Source organism: Falco naumanni, chromosome 1, assembly GCF_017639655.2.
Source record: "Falco naumanni isolate bFalNau1 chromosome 1, bFalNau1.pat, whole genome shotgun sequence".
Classification (NCBI taxonomy): domain Eukaryota; kingdom Metazoa; phylum Chordata; class Aves; order Falconiformes; family Falconidae; genus Falco; species Falco naumanni.
Window position 1 is genome coordinate 123,876,981 of NC_054054.1, and position 27,674 is coordinate 123,904,654.

At 35.4% G+C, this 27,674-nt stretch overlaps 1 protein-coding gene across 4 annotated transcripts in view; it reads left to right on the top strand.

Moving 5' to 3' along the window:
* The window catches only part of CEP112 (centrosomal protein 112), a 171,775-nt gene that overhangs the window by 19,481 nt on the left and 124,620 nt on the right, over positions 1-27,674 (top strand). For all 4 annotated transcript variants that reach the window (XM_040582028.1, XM_040582024.1, XM_040582027.1 and 1 more), the window contains 10 exons: positions 2,269-2,316; positions 2,457-2,534; positions 14,874-14,960; positions 16,858-16,957; positions 18,173-18,291; positions 20,342-20,485; positions 23,277-23,431; positions 23,766-23,895; positions 24,839-24,931; positions 25,741-25,800. In XM_040582028.1, the coding sequence (XP_040437962.1) occupies positions 2,269-2,316; positions 2,457-2,534; positions 14,874-14,960; positions 16,858-16,957; positions 18,173-18,291; positions 20,342-20,485; positions 23,277-23,431; positions 23,766-23,895; positions 24,839-24,931; positions 25,741-25,800 (1,014 nt within the window). The remainder of the gene's footprint in view (positions 1-2,268; positions 2,317-2,456; positions 2,535-14,873; positions 14,961-16,857; positions 16,958-18,172; positions 18,292-20,341; positions 20,486-23,276; positions 23,432-23,765; positions 23,896-24,838; positions 24,932-25,740; positions 25,801-27,674) is intronic.

Here is a 27,674-nt window from a genome sequence, read left to right on the forward strand (position 1 = left end):
ATAAACAAGTAAGATATACCTTAGCTTTTTACATGGGGTTTGAAATGAAGACTGTAAACATTTCATGGTCAGATAAAGTATTTGAATTAATTGTAAATATTTACAATAATCTTTAGCTTTAAAAAAGCAAAAGTCAAGGGTGACTGCATTCATTCTGCATAAGAGAGGGGGCTTTTGGAAAATAGTTATGCCTTTGAAATGTGGTTCTGCAGCCTCAGCTTTCTCAGAATTCCAGCAGGTATTGGTGAAGGCTTTCAGAGTTACCTGCTGCTCTGTTTGCTGGGGAGCCAGATCAGGCGTCTGCCTTGAGCGTTTGGCAAGTTGCCTTTAGTGCTGGGCTATCTGTACAGGTGGTGATGAGGTGTGGGGGGGCATGGGCAAGTAGGTGAAATGATCTAGAAGGGAGAGTAAAACCAGAGAATTATAGACAGAAAATATGCTTGCAGGTATGCATGTCGGACAAAGAAAATCCTCCTAATTTTTTCTGGTTTAGAATGTCTGTACTTTTGACTTCCTCCCTCTCTTGATTATTTATTTTTCCCCCTCCACTGTTATCTATCTTCTGTGGTTAATGTCCTGTGATGTTCTCACTCCTGTATTCCTCTCCTCACCAATCTCCTCTTCTGTGTCCGAAATTATATTTTTTTTTCTTTTTGCAGTAGGTTCATGCAGGATTCCTTTATTCACTAATGTCCACCCATGTTTTTTGTATGCCAGTCACTGTGGCGTAGTCAAAAAAAGACACCAAAACCCACTGAAATAAAAACAACCTAGGATGTTTTATATGAAAGGAAGTTTAATGCATGTGTTTTAGTGAAGTCATTGACAATAAAGAGGAATAGGTTATTTGTTAGATGACTGGTGTTCTTATACTTTCAGCTACATTATTAAAATATTAGATAATACTATTCATTGAAATTGAATGTATGTGTTAAATGTGAATACCTACAACTACTTTTGGGTGAAATATGACAACTCTTGCACAGCATATAGAAATCCTACATAACCTTTTAGGACAGGAAATGAATAATACTGTATCAAATTGAAATTTCAGAGGGATTAAGCCTCTTTTTCACTGATAAATTCAACACAAATTTATTTCATAGTAATGGGGAAGGTGCAAGCATTTGATAGATTGGCCTGCCTCATAGATCAATTTAATCTTTAAAAAAAAAAAGTAGACTAAATGTTGTAAGAAGTGAATTAGTCACATTCATATTCCAAATCTCACTGCCACATTTTACAAGATTATACCCTTGGAAGCTTTTCTTGGGTGTTACGCATTCTCTGTGATGTGATGTTTGAGCCTCATCGGCTGAGAAAATTAAAAAGATATAGCTGTCTGATAGAGGAAGTGGGTTGTGAACAATGTTTTGTATTCAGTTCTTAAAAATAGTGATTAAAAGAGCTGCTTTAATTATACAGTAGTGTTAATGAATTATTTCCGTATGTTTTGTCTCTATGACTTACATGTGTGGATATAGTTTCAATGCAGTCAAACTGTAGTTTTTCAAAAAGACTAGATTAAAATCACTGTAATCTGTAAATTTATTCTAGCTTTACACTGATTTAAATGAAAAATTATACAATAAAGCTGGAAATCTTTTGCATAAACTATGTATTTCACTGCCAAATTCTTTTAAAACATGCATTGATGGCATTTTTACAACCACTAAAGGGTTTGGGGGGAGGGAAAGGTGCAATTTTTGATCCATTTGCATTAGGAAACACTAAAATTTTAAAACTTGCTGAGTAGGTAATGTCCAACGGAATGATCTCTTACAAGGATTTTCTATTTCCATAACTTGTAAAAGGTGGCAGTATGTTATTGGACCTTTGCATTCTGCCGAGTGCTTTTCTTAAGGATTGCTGAAATGTTCTAAAGGAGAAAGAATTATGCCCTGGAAAATTGTGTGTTACTTGTAGGTTACAGACATGTATGTAGGGACAGTACTATTTTGATTATTTGCAGATTAACTGTGTTTTAATAGATAATCAAATTTTCTAGTGGAAAGCAGGTTTTGAGCTGGTGTGTATGTCTGAAGGCATGCTTAAATCTCTTCTACTGTTGTTCTTTTGAGTTACGGTGTTATATATAAATATAGTTACTGTGTTAAGTGCATCCTTGCTGATACAGATTACCTCTCAAAGGATGCAACCAAAGTTGTCATTGCAAACTTTTATTAATACTTGGAGATATTTCTTAGTGTTGTAAGAAAAAATAAGGCATAACTGACCTGATTACTTTCTCTCTAACTTGTTTTTCAGTTAGAAAATCCAAGATACTTGCGAGAAAAACCGATGCCAATGTCTTTGGTAGGTGTTTATATTCCCTTGATATTTTATAAGAGTGAGAAAACATGCCTAATAATTTTCATTTCTGGTTGGGATTGATTTTACTTGGAGTTACTGCTTTAAACTTAATCAGTTGTTTTCAACTTGTTCTTATTCAATAGATGACACCCAAATTTGGCCTAGGAAAAAGTAGCACTTTCCGTGATGAACAGACACTATTTCGAATGCATGAAAAAGAGGTAAGATTCTTTTTGGTCTTTTTAGAAAAAGAAAATTACACCCAAATTAGTATTAGGGCATTTTCTTTGGAAATTAAGTATTCACAAAGCGGTTTGTTATAGCAGAAAATCTCATGTAAGAGAATTTTTGCTGAAGTGACAGGGCTTTTCATTAAATACTTAATGTATTTCCCAATTAGGGAATAAGAAAGCCTTTCTGAACACATTTACTGTTCCTTTAAAGGAAATTTTAGTGTAGAAGAGTTTGAATTCTGGGAATTTTCCCAACTACCTTTAAACAGAAGCAATGGAAGCCTTGATTTAGTGAGGATTTTTGTTTGCTTTCTATATGCCATTAAAAATCTGCAGATCTAGACCTTGTTTCTATTAAGACCTATGTTATTTCTGTATTTGCCTCATTTAGCTCCATTTCGTTTTTATTCATACAGGGTTTTGTATTATTTCTTTTGAGTGTTGTTAACTGGTGAGATTACTGCCAAAGCTTGCCTAATCTGATTCTCTTATACTGTGTTATTTTGTTTTGAACACGTACAAAAGTAAAGTTTTGTGGTCATTTTCACCTTTGCCACAGCTTAAGGAAGTTGTATGCCTATGATATTTTTGTTGTAAACTACTCAGTTTCTCTAAAACGTCAGTCATGAGATACATCTCAAATGCGCTACGTTTAGCACATAGATATTTCAGATTATTCTGAAACCATGTGAGCGTTACTTTTGTGTGTGCGTGTGTACAATCAGTTAATCAATACTCTGGTAGACCAAGCTTCAGGAAAGGAAATTCAGTTATGTATTAGGAAAATGAATAAAAAACCCCACCAACCACCAAACAAAAAACCAAATCAAAACAAAAAAGCCCCAACAAACCAAATCCCACCACTTCTCTCTTTGCCCTTCAAATTTCTGTTTTCATCCGTAAGCTCTTGGAAAATCGAGGCATATGTAAACGGTTCCCAAGCTATGGACGTGGACTTCGACCTACGCAGGGCTCCAAATACGTACGAGTGGGAAAGGAGGGGGCATCATCCACAAGCCATGAAACTGTCTCTCCTTTTACGCGGGTGGTTGTAAGAACAGTTATGAATTAGAACCGTCCTGAAGTTATTTTCAAGACACTTCAGAAGAAGTCTTTAACTGAGATACAGGGGAGGGTAAATTGTTCTGCAGATCCTTCCATTGTCCATGAAGTAATGTATGTGACAGTCTGCTTTATGTTGCTAGCTGGCGGCCTGGTTTGGTGTTTAAACAAGCAGCCTGATACGGCAGTTGCACAATACATGTGCCTTTCACTCTCTCTGCTCTGCTCTAATATTGACTGTTCTTTTGTATTGACAATATTCAAACCACCATTGCCTCAGGATGAGGCAAGGTTTCATAAGATGTGAAAATAGACCAAAAAGTAAATAAATTGAAAGCACAATGTTGTCATTTAAATAATATTTTCAAATTAAATAAACAGGAATGCATGCCAAGTAGCCACATAAACTACTCAACGAATACTTTGCTAGTTCAGTGGAAAATCCTCTAAACCACATAGTAAAAATCCAGTACTTTTTGCTAATGGTACTCAACTGTGGGCTGGTTTAAACTGGAAAGGTTATAGACAGTATTTCACAATCACCATGTGTGTGCTATTAAGTAGAGAACTTAAATGTGTTTTCATCTTACTCTGTTTGTGAAGCTCAATTAAGAGTAAAGCCTTTTCATTTATAGAATGTAAATGTATTAGAAGAAAAATAGTGCTGTACAAAAGAGTTTTGGTAAACCCTTAACTGTTTTCAACCGCTTTGTAGTAGAACGGGAGAACATAAAATAGGATAACTGTGGGTTTCTGCTTTTAACCTTTAGACCTTTGTTCATAAACCATTCCTGCACCTGTTTTGATTCTGTAATGCTAAACACATGGCTCTTTTCAATGATAACCACATCACAGATTTATGAAAATGTGAATATCATCAGGCATTGGTTTTTAGTCGGATTTTCCCTGAATACTTCTGACATGAATTAAACTGTTTGGGAAACTGTCATTACTGAAATATAAGTTCAGACCAGGAAGATGCAACAAAACAGGGATGTATCAGTTTTCAGCAGTACAGCAAAACAGAACAGATGGCATGACTGGCTTATCTTGATAAATAGGAAAAAGTGTCCCTTTGAACTTCACCTTTGGTCATCCTGAATGCCACCCAATACTCCATGGAGCATAGGAGGGGGGAAAGAAATAGTTCTTATTTGTGATTTTTCAGAAAAACAGAACCAATGCATTTTCATGGATTGAGTACCAGAAGTAAGATGAAAGAAGTGATTTTTTTTTAATGTATTCGCAAATGCTGTCTTTTAAGATGCAGCCTTTTTAAAAAACTATTTAGAACCTTTATCATCTTAATCTTTATTTATGTTTTTCTCTTTTTTGTGAACACTCATTTGCTGCGTGACATAAATTTTGTTTATAAAGACTATCAAGCTGTGTATGTAGTTTTACTACACCAGAAGTGTTGGGATCTAGTGATATATTAATGTTAAGATAAAATCAGCATGCTAAAGTGATGATGTTATAGTTAAGTCTTGGTCTGGCTAGAAGTGTTCTGAATTTAAGGTGTTGAAAGCAGCAGATTTACTGTGCTTCTCACTTATCTGGCAAGAGATAGTAACTTGAAATGGAGAGAATTGCATAAGGGCTGTGATTCAGATTTTCCCCAAAAGGGACCATACGTAAAATGTAGAGGAAAGAATGCAGGGGGGGAAAGTAAGTTGTGGAACTTGGGAGGGAGAGTGAATAACATTTTCTGGTGTTATCATGGAAAAGAGGTGGGATTTTAGGGGAAGAAAAAACCCAAATACTTGAACATAAAAATATGTGTCCCTGCAGTTAGGAGGAGAATGGTGATCAGTGAGCATTGCCCTTCTGGATTTGATTTCTTCCTCTTAATTGCTCTGTTCTATAACGAAGTATTTAAATGCATAAATGTTTCATGCATGCCAAATTAAAAGCAATAAATAAAACTAATATGGAGACAGTATCCTAAAAGTAGGACTCCTGTAATTAAAATTAATTTTTACCAGTGTTAAAACTAACATTTTGCTTTTAGCTACATCATGGATTTGATATTTTTCCTCACTGAAAACAGCTATTTTGTTCACATCTTCCAAGAACATTAACAAAATATATCAATATTATTCTCTTCTGTATTGTAATGGAAGAAAAGTGTTTGTGTGCTAATGTGTATGTATGTCTCCAGAGTTTAAATCTGCTTGCTAGATGGATATAGATACATATGTGCATCGAACTAGGAAAGCTGAATGTAGCTGAAGGAACATACTTAGGCATGTAATGGGGCTGGTGGTCCTGTTTATGCCTTTTAAACTCAAAGGTATTTACTAATAATGAAAGTGTTTTTGATGGACTTTCTGGAAGCATTTGAGTTCCAAAGGTATCTGTAGGTGGGCTCAAAACTTGACTTTTAAAATAACTGGACCTGTGTGTGTTGGAATTTTTTTTTCATCCGATCCCTCTGTTCTTCACTTCCATTTCTCTTCCTTTACTGTTCCCCTTCTTTTGTCATCCTGTTAATCCAGAACTGTTCCTGTCATACTTCTGCTCAGAAATGTCTTGCTGTTTTGCAAGGAGTAAGAATTGTTAAGTTTTTTAATTCTGGTGAATATTCTTGTTAAAATGTAGGAATGTATGTTGACTCCTGTTCACACAAGTGTGTCCCGTGGGAAGGGACAAGAAAATGCAAAAAGGCAGATATGACATTATTACTTTCATCTTGATTTTTCACTTTTCCGTAACTTTTTTCCTATGACAACTTGGTTCTGAAAATACTGGTTTTATTCCCTTAAAAATATTCCAAGCCATGTGTGTTGTGAACTTGACTATTATCTGGTTCATTTGAATTTTCTCCCTTTTATCCACAAATCCGATGTCTAGTTTGAATGTGGTGTCTGATTTATATTGAGAATTCAGTTGTAAACTGATTCTCACCACCGAGTAATTGTTCTGAATAGGAATCTGTTAGTTCATGTTTAAAAACTCAGCAATCTTGACTTCTGTTAGCGTGATTCTTGGCTGATTAATGTCCTGTTCCTAAGAACATATGCAAGTTGTCCATTGTCTTCCGTGTGAGGAAATTGCATCCTGTCTTGCTTTGATAACTCTTCAGAATGTAACGTAATAAACCCCAAACTTTATTTTATTGCTAGACTGGTGTGAGACATACAGTCTGTGTCAGGATGAGACATGTTTTCATAAACTGGCTTGTGATTTATAATTCCCAATACTAATTGGTCTGGTTGTGGAGATAGATATGTACATGTACAGTTATTTATTATTTTTTTTTGCAATATTTTGTGAACTATGTCTTTAATTATTGCACATATGTGCTAGAGACATTGAGAAAGATCAAAGAGGTAGGTTAGCAATTCAAACTAGTGTTTTAACCAGTTGACTGTCCAGATGGTTGCCAAGCAGCTGGGAATTAATCTTTTGCTGCATGATTAATCTCTACCTCAAAGTGTCTGCCTCTCTCTCAAAAAAAAAAAAAAAAAATTTTTTTTTGTGTGTGTGGTTTTTTGGGTTTGTTTGTGGTTTTTTTAAACCATGTATAGATCCTGTTTTTTAAGGGAGAAAAGGTATTGACTAGGAAAAGTACGTACTATCCACTGTTATTGCTGCACTTGTGAAATAAAGGTAGGAGTACAGTTTTAATGTCTGTTTCAGGAGATCCTGAAATGAGTGTAAAAAGTTCAGTAGCTGCTGAAATACAACATATTAAAAAAAGAACACTGGGGAGAGAAAGTAGGTGTTTTTGACTGTGCACAGACTCATTTACTTCACTGGCCTTGGCACTGTATGTAGTAATACAAAGTTTTCAAGTAGTGTCTACTCTTCTATTATACTCGGGTTTTACTAACTGCCTTTGAAATCGGTATGATTTCTGCACGTTCGCAAGGTTTATCGGGGTTCAGTTTTCAGTGCTGGCAATTGAAGAGATCTTTTGTTGCGTTTTTGAGCAGTCTTTTGAGAAATTGCATCTAATAAGTTATTACCACATGTAAGCTTTCACAATTTCTAAACATATTTTGAACTTATTTTGGTACTTACTGATGTCAGCCTCTGCTACTAGTGGCAGACATGTTTGTTATGTACGGAAGTGGGGCACTTGCCACTCCAAATAAAGCTGTTTTGTAATATATTGTGCTGTGGTGCTAATATGCATGCTATGTTTACTAGCTATATAAAATATCCTTTAGAGTGAAAATACCATTTCAAGCTATTGCAGTTGTTGGGATACAAACTGTATGTTTTTTTCCCTATTCCCACTACCCCCAACTTGGAAATCTGTGAAAAATACATTGTTCTCTCTTGAAAGAGACTAATGACATTTACATATGAATGAGAACAATTGTCCATTCAATTATTTTTCTGTATACAACAAATGTCTATTAATGTTCTGTGTCATTTGAAAAGTCAGACTTTTTCTTGATGGGGGAAGTCTGGTATGATTTGATTTAGGACAAAGCCTTTCATTTTTAGTGGCTATAAAAATGGGGCAATATCATATTAATTTTTTACTTAAGTGAATATCTAGTTTCACTTCAAAGAGTACTCTGTAAAACTGTTGTAACTGGAAGTAGCAGTTGTAGTGTTTTTAAAGAGCAAAGATACAAAGAAGGTTAGATCTGTGGAGAGAAGTATAAATGTTTGTTAGGTCAAATAATATAGTCCAGATCATAAACATAGACTTTTGTGGAGGGACCTTTGAATCTGGGCAAAACGCCATGTTTATAAAAGGTCTTTTTACATTCTAATTTCTGGCTTGCACGTTTCACTTGTTTGATACTGCTTTTCTTTCAGTCAATCTCTGGTTTGTCTGGACTGTAAGCTCTTTGCAACAGAGACTTTACCAGATATTTATTTCACTTTAGGCATTGCGTTGAATAAAAATATTGATGATCTTCAATGCAGAATTTGGAGCAGTTAATGATTACTGTTTCAAAATGTAGTTAGAAATATTTTTTTTTATTTCTGCGTTATACTCGGAGGGATGAGTACAAAACATCAGGCAAAAAACCCCGATGTTAATGTGAATTCCAGATGGGAGACCTGCTTTTATTGTGTGTAATGTTCCACTAGGAAAAATATTATTTATGACTTCCTTTAATTTATAGGATGTGTTCTTGAAGTCCGATAGAACCTTGGAAATTTCAATCATGTGAAACCAGCTAGGTGGCAAAATTATACACCGCCATCCCCACCCCACCCTCTCTGGACATTTTTGGGAAATGTCTACATCCAAAACAGTGAGAAATAATGATCTTTGATACTTAAAAGAATCTCCTTTGCATGTCATAAAAATCCTTCATGTCAAAAACTCAAAAGAATAGTTCTTTATTGTATAGACTCCCATTTATGAAGGGGACCAAGCTGAAGCTCAGGGAGATGCAGCAGGTACCCCTTTGGGACCTGTAGCTCCTCTTGAAATCTTAACCTGTGAAGAAAAGCAATCTTCTCAATGATGTATTTTATTTTGTTCTCAACAAAATGTTCATCCTTATACCTTGCTTGTTTGTAAGGAGTTTTGGTAGGTCTGCAAGACTGTCTGTAGAGCTACGTTGCTTTACCTTGGCACAGCTTACATCTTTGGGTTTTAGCCTTCCTGGAATTTAGTGAAGTGTTACACACAAGGTCATCCACATCATGTCTGTCTTGTGCTTTGTTCAAGTCTTGAGACTTTTTCACCTGTTATCCCTCAGGAGGGTTTATTCTAAGTGGTTTAAGTGAACAACACAGGCTTGATGGTCTTAATTCTTCTCGAAAGTGATTTTTCCTCTTACCTGTCTTTTAGACTTTGAGTAAAGCTGGCTAAACTCTCCTGCACCGTGTGCTCCTGGAACAGGCTGCACTTGCAGGGAAATCAAACCTGCTCGTGCTTTTAAGACCTGTGGTCACATTTGATACTTCTGTCATGATACACACATTTCATTGTGCTACAGGCCCAGAACATCAATAAGTCTTCTCTCCTAATGTACTTTGCCTGTTTTAATTGTGAAGATTTTCCAGCTCTTGGATGTCGTGAGAAGGGAAGATGATCACCACATTCATCCATGTGTGAAAGATGAAGTGTATTTCTGAATGAGTCTGACATGGTTTACCCTTTTTGCTTTCTTTTCATATTATAATGCATTTCTCTCTTCAGTTAAAAACACTTCAGGGGTAGATGCTGATCTTTAGAATTGTTTGAGTAAGTATGTAGAAGCTGCTCATTAAATATGAGATGTGTAGTTAAGGTCTGTATTGCGTGACAGACATCTGAATGCAATGAAGCTGGAAGCGAACAGTATTTTTTCCACATACTGTAAACCGAGCGCAAGTTTTTCAGAAGTTCAGTTTGAAAATGGAAGATTAGTTCCAATGTGATTAAATTTTCTACTTAATGTAGAGACTTCTGTTCTAATAAATTGTTATAAAATATGTTTCCTTTTTTTCATGCCATTGAGTTTATGATGTTTTGGTGGTTATTCTGACTCTTAAATTGTTCTGAATGTTAGAAGTATGACTATACCTCAAAACTAATCTTAAAAACTTTTGAGGATACAGTCTAAGATACAGAAATAACACAGTGAAAAAAAGATAAAAACTTAACACTTGTTAATTATGATGTGAGATAGACTATTCCAGATTACTTTTGTCTGAAGTCAGCATGTCTTTATGTATAATAAATCTTGAATGTTTCTCAAGTACAGTATCTCCTGCCTTGGCTTGCCTGTATTGTTTAAAACACTATTGTTTATTGTTTATAAATTAGTGATATTTATTTTTTTTAACCCTGGATGTGAAAGTTGAGTAAACATGATGGGTAGAAAGTTCTACTTGTTTGTTGTTTTTGTGGGGGGATTGTTTGGTTTTTTGTTTGGTGGTTTTTTTAAGAAACCTTTTTCTTTTAAGAAAATATCAAAGCTTTGTGTTGTGCACTGATTTCTTTTAGCAGCTGCATAACACCAAGACAAATAAGTTTTGTCATATATTGTAAGATGTACGAGTCATTGTTCTACATTGTTAGTTTGACTTTGAAGTTCTCGTTTATGGTTTACATCCTTCTCCCCCTTCCTCGCTTCCTCCCTCCCTCCCCCGTATATTCATAGACTTGGAAAAAAATCTGGCAAGCAACAAGTACTGTTTTGTCAAATATCCCAAAAAACTCTCTGATGGATGTTAAACCTTCAAGATGCCACCTCTGGCCTAAGGGTGATCCCTGTAATGAAGACAAGTGAATAGGGATCAGTAGTTCAAAGCTATCTCCAATTAATATTGTTAGTCTCCTTATTGATTTACTTTTAAATCAGGTATTTAAATATTTCTACAAATTTTTTGTAAGTGGTGACAAGATGAATGCTTGTCTTGTCATGAAAACCTGAAGTATCACTACCCCCCCCCCCCCCCCCCCCCCCCCCCCCCCCGCCCCCCAAAGATTTATGACACTTACAGGTTAGATTCTGACAGTTATGATTTAAATTTTCGTAGCACTTAACCTGTGCTATTAAAATATAGGACAGTGATCGAAGGAAACCTCATTTTCAGGTAAGTATTTGCTGGTTTTGGTGGTGTTTTTTTTTTTTTTTTGAAATTCGGAAGAAAGTGTGACTAGGCACATAAAAGCAGTTCTGTTGATACCACCCTCCATGGCTTTAAATAACAGGGACAGCACAGATGTTTGACATCAGTATTGTTTACATGGCCTTAGGGTTTAATTGCCTCATACTCTTTGTAAGGAGAATAAACAATGACAGAAATCCAAAGGAATGATGCTCAGGCAACAGCAATGGCTGCATTTCATACCTAGTTGCAGACTGCTCAACTACAGCTAAAATTGCTATACTTTTTTTTTTGTCTGAACGGTCATGTGCCATAAATTTCATGTTTTCTGCTACCTTTTAACTGGTAATAAATTGTATTAAAACTGATGAGCATGAGTGCAGTTAATTGCTTCTAACAAGGTGAATGACTTTATGAAGTTGTTTTCATCTATTTTCTCTAAAACTTATGAAGGTCTTTGATACTGTTGTAGCAGATTTTGTTTCTCAATATGTGTTTTATAAATAAAGTAAAGCCGAAGTGCAAAGGGCTCTTCGTAGAAGAGTAGCACATAAGGTTACAAAACAGGAAATAGAGACTAACTTAGCAAATGAGGTTTGACATTTGGTAACTACAGATATGCAGTTGACACAGTTTGGTATGGTTTTAATTTGAAAGATACTCCTTTATTGAAATTAGTACTTAATAATGTGTTTAAACTTTGAAGTGGAAGGGGAGAAGTTTCACTCCCAGTTGTGAAGTGATGAGCCCATTTGCTTCATCCCCAGCCTTAATGATATCACTTTAAAAAATGTGTTTACATGACTCAGTTTTTTTAATCTACTTATGCGGTGAGATTGGAAGTCTGCCTTACACAAAGGGTCGGTCAAAAAGCAGATTTATAAATGAAACCAGTGCTCCAAGCTTTGCAGTAGGACTTTGGTTGTCCTCATGCTTTCTGGCTTTTCCAGCAGTTTCTCACAGAAGAAATTGTAAATGTAGGATTTTAAAACCAATATGTCTTTATTTTTACAGCAAATGCTCAAGTTAACACTTCCAGAAGTTGTGATGAAAGATACCTGTGTGTCTTGGAACTATGTACCATTATAAAATTAAAATGCTGTTGGAGATTTTTTTGTTTTATTGTATTTTTTACCAGTTACTCATTATAAATAAAGCTTTCTTTGTAAGACTAGCTGAAAACTCCACATGCTCTTGAATTTCAAACACTCGAATTCAGGATTTCAGAAAGTTTATAGAAGTTGAGGACCTTGAATGCTTCTCAAGGTATCACCTTTTCAGCCCTCAACTGAGGAGGAATTGGTCTTTGTGATTTTCCAAATAAGAGAGACTTTTCTTTTTTTATCTTAGTTTTAATATTCAAAGTCATCTATTTTGTTATTAGCGTTTGCTGTCATTAAGAGCTGCCTTTTGTGTCTTGGACGTGTTTTTCACATTTGTTGTTGTGTTGCAGCTAGCTCTCCTTTTTGGAAATTAGTCTAAATTCTGTGAAATTTTAAGTGACACCTGTTCTACTGGAAGTAATGCAATGCATTCATGAACTAGAATTGATGAAAACTGGTGCAAATGCAAGAATGGTGTTAAGTGGGAGATTAATGACAAGAAGTGGGAGCCAACTTCAAGTACAGGGATTTCCACTGTCAACCTGTGGGAAAACAGCCACGTGCCAGAGAACAATCACTCTCACTAGAAAATATATGTCTATATTTAATGCAAGACAAATTTTAGATTTTGATTTATTTTTACGTTCTTTCAACCTACAGATTAATGACATGTAGACCAGATCTCAGCTGATGCAAACTGCCAAGGATTAATTTACATCAGCCGAGACATTCTCACTTTATTAATGAGTTTTAAATGCAATATGTTTGTGTGGATCAAATGGCTATGTGATTGCAATAGCTATACATCAGTAATTCATAAGTTTTTAATGTAATTCCAGTCGATTGGAGTCTCTTTCATGTTTAGTTTCTGGTATTTGTGTTTTGACAAACCCTTCATATTTATTTATGGAATGTTCACACACTGTCTATCTGGAAGTGGATTACCGTGCGCTTTTTTTTTTAAATCAACACATTTATCACCTGGTACTAAGATTTCATTCTGTAACGTCACTTTGTTGGAAGGATTTATGTGTGGTTTTTCTTTTTTTTTAATATATACTATGTGTATATTTCATGAGTAGAACATGCTTTTGTATCATGAGGCTTATTTTTGGATGGTAGACGGCTGACAGCTGAGAACACTATTTATTTTCTTTGGATTAATTGTAAGTCTTAACTTTTTTTCCCTGGTAATTTGCATAAGTCTACCTATTTAGGCTATTGGGAAATAGCCTGTTGTATGTGGTGTGATAAGCAGGTGGGTACTTTGGATATCAGCGATCTGGAAACTGGAAGAATTTGCTGTTGCTTTTTTCAGTTCTTGGGGAGTCTTCTGTATTTACTGCACAGCATTTTGCATTTTCGAGTTGACTTGGATTTTTGTAGCTCACATTTTCAAGTCACAGTAAACAAATATGTAACACAAAGCAATCACATAAAAGAAATCAATGATTTGCATGTGTTTATTGTTTGTGTATGTTAGATAAAGATTCATGCTTGAATGACTGCTTTAGGTAAGTCAAAGGAATTAAAGGCGGAATGAATGGTGCTTGTTGGCTGCTTTAGAATGTGTTGGTATTTGAGGGAATTAAAAGGCAGCTTCTTACTGAGCTAAACAGAATGGGAGAACTGGAGGTAGCTGGATGGTGACGGGAGGCCAGTGTCCAGCTCCAAGGGGACTCACCTCAGCGCCGTGAGCTCTTAGAAAAAAATTTTCTGTTGACAGCAGACCACAAGTCATCTTCTGGTGAGGTCTTGGTGGTCCCATGTCAGTGATTCTGGTCTGCCCTTTATAGGGTGAAGGGGGGTCGTGGGGCTGCTTGGCCGTGCGCTTTGGCTCTGAGCAGCACGAGCATCACGTGTGGATGTGGAATAGCCTGAGCCTGAGCTCGAGGTGTCAGTTCAGTCATTTACAAGACTGAGAAACACGAAATACCTATCGCATTTGCAGAGTCCTGAGGACAGTCTCCAATGGCGTAGTGAAAATATGCAGGGGATGTAAAGATACTTTAAAGGTGAAAATGTAGACTCTAAGAATTGGCAATGTGTGAGCGTGTCACAGGGGTTCAAGTATGCTACTTGGAACAAACAAAAGCAGAAGTAGGAAATGTATTTTAGCAATCCAATTCAGCAGTATATCCTTAATCCCATTATAAGTAACCTTTCAAAGGAAATGTGTTTATAATGTGAACTCTATGAATAATAGAAAACAAACAAAAATAAACATGCATCTGGGCTAACGGACATTCTTTGTATAAATGTAACACCTGCCTAAAGAATAAAAACAAGTTTACCATACTTGGTATATTAACAGAAATGTTAAAAGTTTTGTTCTTAAGTGTTTATTTAAATAAAGGATGATAGCTTTTTCTGGGCAATAGCAGGTGTTTTTATTGCCAAATAAAACATCTTAAAAGTTCATTTTTTTAAATAAGTAGGTTTAGATCTTTTGTGTTTTATCAAATAAATATGAAAATACTGGGAAACTGAATATAGATTTTTCATAGCGGTTATTTGTTAGTGACTTCCCATTGCCTTCTTAAAGACATACATGAATAATTCAAAAGTTTTATGCAAAGGTCATTAGTGCAATGTATTCTTTATTTTAATTGAATTATCTGTCTTCTCTATTTTTCTTTTAAAGCTGGACATAAAAATGAAAATAGCGGAAGGTAAATTTCATGAAGAAAAACTTAAATTACAGCAGAAGCATGATACTGATATTCAAAAGGTAAGAAGTGTTTGTATTTTTTCCCCGAAAACAGTATAATTAAACAAAATAGAGAATCTGATTATAATAATTAGCAGTTTTACTTTAGCTTCTTCACAATTGCAATTAATGTTCCTTTAAAGTAAGATGGTAGATAACAGTTTGCATAAGCTGATAAGAATGCAGACTATTCTACGATAACACAAACTTAGGAAGGGAAAAATGCTTGCAGAAAGCATGTGAAAATACAAGGCGATTTGTTTGTTTGAACAAGACAACCTATCTTACCAGCCTAACAGCTTCTGTAGCTTCATATGCTGATGAAATCATAAACCTGCGATTTTTTGTTTAGAGAGAAAGCACTTGTATTATAGAAAAGTGTGAACAAAAACAACTAATTAATTTTTTACGGACAAAATACAAAGAGTAACAGTAGGAAAATCCACAAGTATATCACATGTGTTCCTGCTAATACCGTAATAGTGCTTGTTCTCATGTCTCCATTTTGACACTATCTTAAAGTGTGGGCTGGTCAATAAACAGTTTGTTATTTATGTTATTGCATTGTTAAAGCTATATTGGCTTTTAACTCTTCACAGCAATAAAATGACACCAGATAAACTTCCTTTGGATTAAGTTGGATTTGTCTTTATTGTGTTGCGTAACACCACTCTTGGGAAGATTACAGAAAGACTATCAAAGGGCATACTGTTACTTTGAATACCATGTTTTAAACATGTGGGGTAAAGTTCTGCGAGGTCTTAAGTGCCTTCTGAATCCCTCCTATCCCGGGAATGTAATGTGAGTTAAATGCTCAGCATCAGGATCACGACAACTTATCCTACTGTAAGCTTTGTGTTACTGAGTACCTCTGTTTTGTTTCTTAAGACTGAGTCACAGCCTTGGAGGAAGTCAGTTGACACAACACTATGACACATCAAAGCCTCCTGAAAGGATGTTAATATTTGGTCAGGTGCATATTTGGCTCATCTGTTCCAAAGTCTGTAAGCAGAACTAGCTAGCAAAGCTGAGAGTCTAAAGGAAACAGCTTTGTGAGAATAAGAAATAGTTTAAATGCTTTCTCATCCCTTGAGTTGTCATCCTTTTCTAACTGATGTTAGAATTCAGTCTTTTGAAGTTGTTTAATAACGTTGGATATTTTAGAAAAGGTTAAATAGTGTTGTATTAATCTTTAAAGACACAAAACATTTAATGCAGATGGAGTAATATTGTTTTAAGATGAAAGCTGCTGTTTGATGAGAGATTTGGGGCACTGTTATAAAATGTGTGTGACTTTAATGTTTATCTTACATGCAAAGTTTGAATTAAAATACTATCTCAAAGTGTGCAAACATTGGAGCATTTTTTCCCCCCAAATCGGCGTGTACAGAAATATAGTTGCACCTCAGATACTTGCTCTATTCCAACCCATTGTTTCTTGGAGTACATGCAAAGGATTGCAGCTGGTGAAGTACAGAAGAGTGTAATGCAATTCACCACTTATTTAAGTATTTCTAAAACCTGATGAGAATTTTAGATGCTTTTAAATAGTATCAGGCAACATAAATATGAAAAGAGAAACAAATCCTTTCTATTTGCAGTAGTAGCACTGTGAAACTTCCAAACTCAACATAAGCAACATTGGATTTGCCCAAGTTTAAAAGAAAATAAAAAGCCCATCCTAAAACGTGAAAATCCTTTCTAATCTACTACCTATATTTATCTAAATCTACCCTTTGTTTATGCCTTGGAAGTCTTAGTTGTGGAAATTACTTAGATTTAATCACTTAGTCCTGCACAACCTAAGTGCTTCTTGAAGGCAGCTCCTTTGACCGAGGTCATCGTATATTATTTTGTGCGCTGGTTGTAGTTTTAGGTTTTCGGACTTTTGTTGAAGAATTGTGAATTTTTCCTACAGATTTTGGATAGAAAGAATGATGAAATAGAGGCATTGAAGTCCCTCTACAAAAACAAACAAAACGAAGCTGAAGAGACGATCAGAAAACTGGAGAAAAAAGGTGATTTTTATCTTCATGACTGTTGTTTTCTGTGTGGTGGGATTGTACTGTACCCTTCTTGTGGCTGTGGGCTTAAAAAGTTCCTTCTAGGTGCACGTGTCCCTTCCCTCTTCATTTGCCAGTCTTGACCTAATATTTTCCTGTAGATTTTGAGAGGCTTGTCTGGTTGTCTTTGCTGTCCAGTTTCCAAACCGATTTTTCCAAGAGGCAGTATGATCTTATTCCATCTAATACTTGCAGGTTTTATGAGTGTCACCAAAAAAAGTTTCTTTGATGGTACCGAAGTATTTTGACTACTTATTTCAAAATTTTTGGAATCTCTGGCTTAAGGTTAATTTATTTATACGTTCATTACATTTTAATCAAACCACAATGTTTTATTTATTTAGGACTATTGCGGCAAGAGATTTAAAATGTGAGTTGTAGTCTTGAATATGCCATAAGTATGAAACTTGGCCTGAGTGTGGCTTGTCAGCAGTTTTTGAATGTTAGTTTCTTTTAGAATTCCTTGGAGTCCATTTACACTATGGACTAAACCACAACGTAAAATAATACACAAGTTTGGCAATCTATGTACGAAAAGGGAAAGTTCCATGTACGTTGGTTCCTGCTCCTTGGCAAAGTATAAAGTGTCCAGCAAGGGATCTGGTGCTTCTCTTGGTGGCCTGGTGGTCGCGGTCCTCTGTCACGGGTTGTGTTTGAGTCACCTATGCTCATGCCAGCTAGTGAAAATCATCAGTCACTCCTGAAAAGTGAGTAGGTACCTGCTTTATTTTCCAGAAAAATCGTTAGACTGTGAATTCCTGATGCAATCACTTGCAATTTAAGTTGGGGAACTTAATTTCCTTGTATATCTTGGGTATTCAACCTTTACAAGAACTCTTTCTCTTAAGGATGCACATAAAATCAGGTGAAAAATACCTGTTTTCTTTAGGTCATACAGAATTTTGTTGATGTGTATTTACTGCTTCAGTCAGGAGAAGTCACTATGAAATATTTTGTAAATAAAGTAGAGAACACCTTGTAATATTTTAGTGACACAGAATCTTAAGCACTAAATTTTACAGAAGCACATGCATTAAGTATTTTTAAGAGCCAAAAACCCACCAGAAAGTCAGGTCAATTGGAAAACTGATGTAATCTGCATCTGTTGACAACACTGAAAAATCCCCAAGGTATCTCTTGAATGGTTGTTTATTTTCCCATTTTTGACAGTGCAGACCCTTGTTCGTGAATCACAAGTCGTCAGAGAAGCAAAAGAGAAGCAGATTATGGAGCTGAAGAAGATGTGTGAGCAAAGCAGTGATTCTTTGAAAAATGAGTGGGAGAAAAGGGTAATGAATAATACTTGCTTTCTTTCAAAGACTCCTACATTGTATATGTGGGGTAATACATTCTGTCACTTAGACAAAATTAATATAAGGAATGTGTTACTTCTAGCAATGTTTTCTGATGCTGATTTATTTTTTTTCGGGAGTAATCTTGCAAGACTTCTTTTGCTGATGCTTGTACCCCCACCCCTGGCCAGCTCGTCACTGTTCCTGGGGTTCATCTGCCCCTCTTGGCAACTCTGGGTGCATTAGGGAAATGTTTATTTCTGGTTGACCTGACGTGGAATTTTAATCTCTGTAAACCTGCTGCTACCTGCTGCCACGGTGATGCCTTTGAACTATGATTTTTGCATTGGGTCATGAATTCTTCAATGTATTTTTATTTATTATTAGACTCAAGACAGCAGCAAAGCAGAGAGAAAAAGCATGTTTATTGAGAGACAGCTTCACCTTTGTCCAGTTATTGTCAGTATTTGTCTTGCTTACGCCTCTCAGGAGAGGGAGGGTCACAAGAAGGGCAAACCCACCTCCCATCACAGATGAAGTATGCTGTTTAATTTTTTTGCAGCCCTGCATCTGGAGGTGATGTTGATTTTAATTCTTGTCTTGTAAGAGATAATTTGTAAATCTTGTCCTTTGTGCTTAAGACCTTGAGGCTTTGGTGTTAGGTGGTTGTTTGTTTGTTTTTTTTTTTTTTTTAGAGGAGCATTCTTTTTATTCAGAGGTCATCCCACTTTTTCCACTTACCTAGCAAGTGCTGTTCCTACACCTGTAATTGTCGTCAGTGATGCCAGTGTGCAAAACAAGAAGGCAAATTAAAATGCTAATATTAATTTTTACTTAATGAAATCATAGAAGTGGAATTGGAGCATGTGTTATTATGGAAAAACATGGTTTTTTTCCTTTGAGGTTATTTGAATAGAAGTTGCTGACTATAATGCAAATAGTACTGTATTGTGTTGTACAGGAGGAAGAGACATTCCCAGCAATTTTGGTTTTATTTCTATCTTACGCACCTGGAGATTAAATATTTACTTATTTATTTTCCCAAATTATTTTTAAAATGATCTTAAATTCAGTCAATCTTCTGAACACCACACTGTATATATGATACTTATAATTTATTAGCATTCTTTTATTTTGGATGAAGACTTTTATGTTAAGCTACTGCACGCTGTTGAAGTCTGTTAAATAATGGTCCAGATTTACTAACACCACCATAGTTTTGCTTGATAAAAATTCTTTGCTCTGTTGGTAGGCATGGTAACGAATAACTTTCTACTTCTCTACTTGGGGAGAAAAACCCTATATTTGTGCAAATTAACCTGATTTTAGCAATGTGTTTAGAAAGATGCTTTTATATTCTGTATTGCAGCTTTTTCCTTCAGCTGTGAAATAATTGGTTAGAAGCTTGAGAAATAATTACTAGCTGTTATACAACTGATACTAGCTGTTATACAACCGATACACTGTACAAGTTCTGTGTGCTAATTTGATGTGACATTATTCTTTACTATTGTATAGATGGAAAATTGCAATTTGAGGCTGCTTAACTAGAGAGGCCACTGGTTTTCAGAATATAAATCAAGGGTTAGTAATGACACAAATAATCCTTTTGTTAGACAAGTAGATAGTCAAGGCTCTGCAGCTTCTTACAAACTGAGAGGCAGCTAAACTGGCAGTGTAAGTGTCTGGAGGGAGTATTAGTGTTTCTGTGATAGAAATTCATTAATTTTATGCAACAATTATTGGCGTTCAGCGTGAATATGTAAAGAAATGGAATATCAAAGTGTGTCAAAAATACGTATGTGTTTTAGCATGCTTTATGGATTAAGTTATGCCCTCTACATTTTTAATTTACTTACACCTCTAAATTAATGCTTTGTAGAGTCATAGTAGACCTATTTAGCAAGACAACGATCCCGTTCTTTTATAGAGGACAGAAACGTGGCCTGTGCTTTTCAGTTATTCTGTTTATATGCTGTAATAATATAATACTTATAAATGCTAGTTTTATATGCCATTTATTATTTTGTAATGTTTTATGATGCAGCTTCACAATGCTGTGGCTGAAATGGAAAAGGAGAAGTTCAATATTCAGAAGAAGCACACAGAAGATATACAGGAACTGGTTGAGGACACCAATGCTTGTCTTAGCAAAATGGGGGAAGATTATATGGAACAGATAAAGTCAACTGTAAGTTTTTTGTAAATACGTCACGATAACAAGTGTCTCTTGCAATATTCAAATCTCATGCGTTTGTGCAAAAGCCTACGTAAATTCAGTTGGGCTGAGAAATGTTTTTGATGGTGCAATGCAGTAGTTGTGTCTTGGGAGAGGACAGTGTCCTGGAAGCCTGTCCAGCCAAGGATTTTTCCACCAGATAAAATTCATCAAAGTGCAGCCCTTCAGCGAATATTGCACAGACATATATTTGTATTAAGGACTGCTCCTAGCATTTCTCACTGTTTTTCATTCAAGTTAGCAGAACTCTTGTCTCTGTAGGTTTCTAGACTATACAAAAGGTTTTATATAGTACATGTATTTATTTATATTATTTATATGTATTTATTTATATTATTTATATGTACATTATATAGTACATTTTCATAGATACATGTGACTTCTTACCCACCTCCTCTTCAGAAGATCAAATGCTTCTGTTAGATTAAAGATCAGATGAAAGGGATTTTAAAAATAATTATTGTATTAATCTCATTTATTGCATTTTTACTAGAATAATTAGAAGCGTATAAGCAGGTGTAATCTGGATTTTGTGCCCACTATATAAATGATGCAAAAAGCTAAAAATTAGCAAGCATCCTCAAGAAAGATGTACTTTTTATCAGGATGAGGTATGAAGAAAATCAAATGAGTGAAAAGACAATGTCAAACAAAATTTATTCCTTTATTAACGAATGTTGAATTTAAAAATTAGCATTCAGATCATGTCATAGGTAACAGTAAATACAGAGAAAAATGGACACAGTCTGTCAGCAAGATTGAATTTAAGAACCATCAAAACCAGACAGATCTTGCTGAGCAGCTTCTGATTTAATAATTAAACAAGGTAGAGTTCAAGGCACGGCTTAAGATGAAAGACTAGACTGTCACTGGAAATTAGTTTTCTTCTTTTCTCTCTCTTTCTTTCTCTCTCCTGATTTTTGTTGGCTTTTTTGTTGGCATTTCAGAGTTTCCTTGTTCAGAGTTTCACGTTGTCAAGAATGCCATTGCTGTTAGCAAGTGAAATTAGCTGAACAATTTAACTAATACCGTAGAACTGATAAGTAGGGTTTTGTGGATTGAACAATTATTAACTTCCTTGAAGGGGTGGAGGGCCAGGGGGGAATTACATATGTGGTGATACGTTAGGTATGTAGGGTTGGGGTTTTTTTTGTTTTTCCTGTGTTTCTTTTTTTTCTTAAGAAAACCCCAACACACACCCCCCAAACCTAAAAACACCCCCCAAAACACCTCTGTTCTGTGCAGCTGGCTTTGCAGCGATGGAAGAGTTTCGTGTACTATGTTCATGAAATATCTTAAGCCAGTTGACAAAGTTCAGGTGACCGTTCTGGCTCTGTGAGCTTCTTGCATTAGTCCAGGCTCATTTAATAATCCTGTGACAGTTGGGGCGCTGACTTGTGATGGCAGATGTTTTGAGTTTTTATTTTACTTTAACAGAGGGTGAAAATACTGTTCCACTTCCCTCATCTTGGGAGCTTTGTTCATCCAAAAATAACTATGATACATACATCCTGGAAGGACAGCTGTGTTTTATTTTTTGACTCCAGCCTCCTGAGGAGTTCTGTCATTTCCATGCATATTAACATAAATTTAGGGAAGAATGGGAAGTAGTAGAGTAGTCGCATGCTACCTGCTTGTTCTCATTCTGCTCATTTTCAGAATTGTTTAGGAGATGAAGTTCTAGGAAAAAGATACAACTTTTGATAGCTGTTTGTAATTTGTTGAAAGGAAATCACTGTAACTAAAAAAATTATATGGGGAAGTGCGTTAAGGAAAGATATACCAGCAGAAACCCGAGGAATGCGCTCTGAGTCCTGATACGGGTTTGCTATATTCCTGTGCACAGCTCTTTCCCTTTCTGTGTGTCTCTATTTTCCAGTAATTAATTACCTTAGAAAGTTATTGGTGAATTATTTAGTTAATATTTGCTAATTGATTTGAAACACAACTAGACAGCATTTACACTGTTACTGTAGCATTTGTGTAATAACATTCTTCTTACACCCTCCAAATCCATAGCAGTCATTACTGTGCCTTACTGTTTGCATGCTTGGATGTCGTTTTGCCAAAGCGTGCACATAAAAGGCAATTGTGTAGAATCTATAATTCTTTAGCAACCCAAGTTCCTTTGTTTTAGATTAGGAATTTGATAAATATTTTTGTGTCCGTAAACGCATGATGGTTGTAAAAGTACTCAGAAGAGTGTTTAGCATGGAAGAGCTACGGACTTCACTGGAGGCTATACAGTTTAATGTTTTCTGGGTGACTTTTATGGCTGCTCATGACCATAATGATCAGTAGAACCTTTTTATATATAAAGTTTTTTTCCTCAAATACTCTCTCACCTGCAGGTTGTATATATTGCTAGCGATAACATGTTTCTTGGTTAATGGAAGTTTTAAAAATGCTTCACTTGTATTAACATCCATTACAGTTTTCCATAGAAATATCTTTTCTCTCCCATTTTAAAAGTTTCATAGTTCAGAAATTTGTTGCATATATTTTTTTGCTTAAGGGAGAAGACATGTTACTTTGGGGCTGTGGAAATAGACATCCATATTTTTAAGATTTTATTTTTTTTATACAACATAGAAGTTACTGTCACGATTGATGACAGCTTTGCTATGGTAACTGTTGTGGTTCTGGGCCACCAAAGAATCTTGGTGCTCTGGGCTACTGAATAACAACAGGGGTATACCCTAGTTTATTCTGGTGTTTTCTCAATGATGACCTATTCTTTTAGAACCAGACAGTCAAAAAACTAGAGGCTCGTGTCCAGCAGTTGACTGTTGAAGCTGAAAATAGTAATTTACAGCGTGAAAAATTATCTCAAGAAAAAACTGATGCAGAACAACGTTACCAGGCAGTACGCTCGGAACTTCAAGAGATGAAAGCGAGGTAATTAAATAGCGGTTACTGGTTTTAACACTGACGAATATGGAATTTCTGAAAGCAAACAATGTTAATTTTATTTCAAGAGCTTAATAAGTGATGATTGGCATTAGAAAATTTGTCATGAAAATGTATTAATTGATGTAAAAGTCATTGTGGAACTGACCCAAATGGCCATTGTAAGGAGTATGTCACCTTTCCATTATTTATGAGCGTTTCATTCTGTTACAGAGAGCACGTGGTACAGGCAGGCTTGCATGCTCTGTAGAATTGATACTGAGCAGGTAAGATGCCAAAATTTGAAAGCAATTTCCATATTCTGTTTGCTTACTACTTGTAGGCACAGCTCACTTCAGAAAGACAAGGACCGTATTATACAAGAATATGAGGAGAACATTCAGCAACTACAAAGTAAATACGATGTTGATATAAATTTTATGAAGCAGGAACATGCTCTCTCTGCAGCTAAGGTATGCTTCCACATATCATAGGCATTAAAGTGTGTGTTTTTAAAGTGGCCTCATCAATATAAATGTAATGCTTATGGATAAGTCCAAGGAGATGTTTTGTTCCCAAGTTACTCATGCATACATTTTTTTTAAAAAATTGTGATTTAATTACTCATTTCCAAATTTAACTGAAAAATCACCCAAAGTTGCCTGGTTATTCTGGCGGGTGTGTGTGTACATAAAAGTGGTATTTCCATAGCTGATTCAGATAAGGTGTAATTGATACTCTGTTTATGCTTCTGTAAAAATTCTGGATACCAGAGGACCTTAAAGACTTACTGTTTTTGAAAGGCCTCTTTAATGAGGGGAAAATATATTTTCCAGAAACAAACTGTCTTGCAGGCCTCTTAGTATGGAATATTATGTTAAATATTTGTGTGTTTATGAGATTATTTAAAAAATCCACCCAAAATGTAATAATTTTGGTTTCTTTCTGTAAAAATATCTTATCAGGTTGATACCTACATTGATGCATAGGTAGATATATAGTACATATTTAATTTCAAGTTAAATAATTGTATAAAAGGCTCATGTTTTAAATACCATCTGCTAATCCTCTAGAGGGGTAGGACAAATTGGGGCTTTTGAGTTGGTTTACTGGAATTCCGGGATCTTTGATGATACTCCATTTAATTTACAAGGTAGTTTTCTTTCTTTCAGTGGGTAGTGCCGAGGTTCTTTTTATTATTAGTTATTTTTTGGTGTTTTTGTTAACATTTCTAAGTTCACCAGATAGAAGTGACATATCCAGAGTTGTAAACTCACACAAGTTTTTTCTCCACGTTGATAATTTTTCTGATTTCCAGGCACCTTTGAGAAATAAATTTAAGTACACAAAAGATGTATCTGTAGAGCTAATGAAGAATGCAACACAAAAATTCCTTTTCCCATTAAATCCCTACAGGCATCTGATGCAACTGAAGAATTACAGCATAGTCTGTCTCAATTAAAGCAACAGTTACAAGATTTAGAACATCAAAGACAGCAACAGCTGAAGGTGAGCCCTGAATTTCTTAGTCAAGAATGACCAGCCCTTTTTACTGCTTCTGGTGCCCTGAATGTTTAGATAGCTATACTAAAATACACACATGGAAAACATGCATCTTTATATGCATTTTATTCATAGAAATATGTAAAGTGTCACACTATGCTTAAAGGTTGGTTTAAAAAGGATGACTAAAAGTGATCACTTTATGGATAAGAGCAGAATTTTCACAGGAACATTTTGATCATTTGTTGTAATTCACATGTTAAAACAGTATAAACGTGTACCAGTGGATTTAGAGAAGCATGTCAAAGATTTATAAGTATCTTTTTCTTTTCCTAAACCGTAAACAATTCTTAAGTATGTTTCAAAATGGTTTTTATTTCTGTTGCTACTCAACAGTTCGGGTCAATATTCCATCTTTAGGAATTTAAATTAATCCTTCTATCTCAGGGTAATGAGTTCCACATCTGTATCATGTATCAATCCTGTCTGAGTTTTGGCATCTACTTTTCCTCCTCATGTCTTTCATTTCACAGCTGATGTAGTACAGAATGGCATTTTAATAGCTCAGGAGAACAAGTTGCTTTTTCGCTTTAGAAAACATGAATCCTGACTTTTGCGATAGTTTTCTTATATGTAGATATTTTTTCCTTTGGTTGAATTTTTTTGTATGTCAGAGAATTCCTCAACGGTGATATGAAGTGGATTTTTAATTTTTATCGACCACTCTGTATAATAGCACGTGTGTGTGTTTAATGACTACTTTGAAATGAAAGAAAAATGGAATTTGTTTATTTAGAATACAAGTCTCTTTGCAGGATCAAGAATACAAGCTTCAACAGGAAAAACTTCATTTGGAGCATGTATATGAAAAACAGGTAATGTTTTCAGGAAAATATACCATCTTACGCACATTTCCAATCTTACTGTATACATAAAATCATAGAATCATTTAGGTTGGAAAAGACCTTTGAGATCATCAAGTCCAACCTAAAAGTTGGTTAACCCAGGACTGCCAAGACCATCGCTAAACCATGTCACTAAGCATACAGAAGGTATAAGTTTAAATTCTGAAATCCCCAAAGAAATAGATTTTGGAATCAAAGCATTCCACAGAAGTTGGAAAAATAATTGGACAAATTCAGACAAGATTTTAAGTACAGATATTTAGGTACACAGATGTTGCTTCTGATTCTAGGAGCCTGTTGCCAAATGATGGGGGCTGGGAGAGCACTGTAAGCCTGCCCTGTTTGCATACCTTTCTTTTGTTGGCATCCGATGTTAAGTGCTATTAAAGGAAAAAGATAATGAACTAAACTGAGCTTAGCCTGACCTGTTGTCAGTGTTCATATGTTCTTCCATACTTCTTTTTTTCCCCCGTGTGTCTTTATTCTTTACTTCTTCACGATTTGGATATGTTCTCTATATGTTGTCAACATGCACTGTTTTTACATTAGAAGCTTAAATTAATAAAATGTAATTTTCATCAAAACCACTTCATCTTAAAGCACTGTGCAAATACTGTCTACGCTTTTAGACTTTAAACATCAATCGATTTCAAATTAAACTTCCATTTTTGTGATGTTATATGTTCAACTCATGCAGTGTTTGGTAAGAGGGTGCGTTAGATGCCTATTTAATTGAAAGGATGTGTTACTCAAATATGTCATTTCCAAATGTGGCAAATTCGTAACATAAAATAATGAAATGTGATCACAGCTACTTGTCACTTGGTAATAGTGTTTGCAACATGAATTGTAGTGAGTTTTTGGTTTGAGTTAGTGCCTTCTGCTGACTTGAAGTCAAATACTTATTTATTCAAAGAGATGTTTTGGTCTAATCCTAGCCTACATTTGTCTTTTTAGACAAGTCATGTATTTTATGAATGTTGGCCTCAAGAAAAGCCTAGGACTGGAACAGTGTTGCAGGTCAAAAGAAAAAATATATTGGCATAGTTCAGATATCTTTTAGCTGTTGAAGTATAGTGGGCATTGGTTTATGGCAATACATCCCTTCCCCTGCAGATGAGTCCAGATTAGATGTGGCTGGCAATGTTTCCAGGCACCAGGTCCAAATGCCATCACACGGCTCCCATCTACACTATTAGACTACGATCCCTGTCGGTGAGGTGGATGCATCTGTATTACCTTTCTGCTGTGGTGCCTCTCCTGTGTGGATCTTGAGTGAGGTTTGAGGATCGTATGGGAGAATGCTACTTAGCATGGACCCAAGAGCATGCCAGCAATCACACTGCACCAGTAAGCACAGATAGTGGAGCTGTAACTCTTTCAGTAAACAAGAAAGTAAACCCCTTATTTTTAATAGGTAACTTTACAGCAATTTTCCTATTCATAAATTTTGTTGTAACTTGGTTTTTGAAATCAAATCTTTGAGAAAGTGGGAGAAAAAAAACCTACACGTGAACAATCTATGGATATAAATCCATAAAATAGCATAGATTGGCCCATAAAGTACTAAAAAAAGCTTGCTTTAAAGTAGAGGAATCGTGAAGTCTGGTACAATCTGTTCGCCTAAGAACCTGCCCATTATCTGATAATCTTTATTAGTCTACAGTGGCTATTGCCTCCTAGGATATTTAAACATCAAACAAATAATAGGTAGTAACCCTAAATGTCACTGTTTGATTAAATGTGCTTATCTGCTGAATCAGGAACCAGTTAGGCTAAATGGTTTTACAAGCAAAGGAAACACCTGCTTTTTATAAATAATCTACCGCTTGTTTTCCAAACAT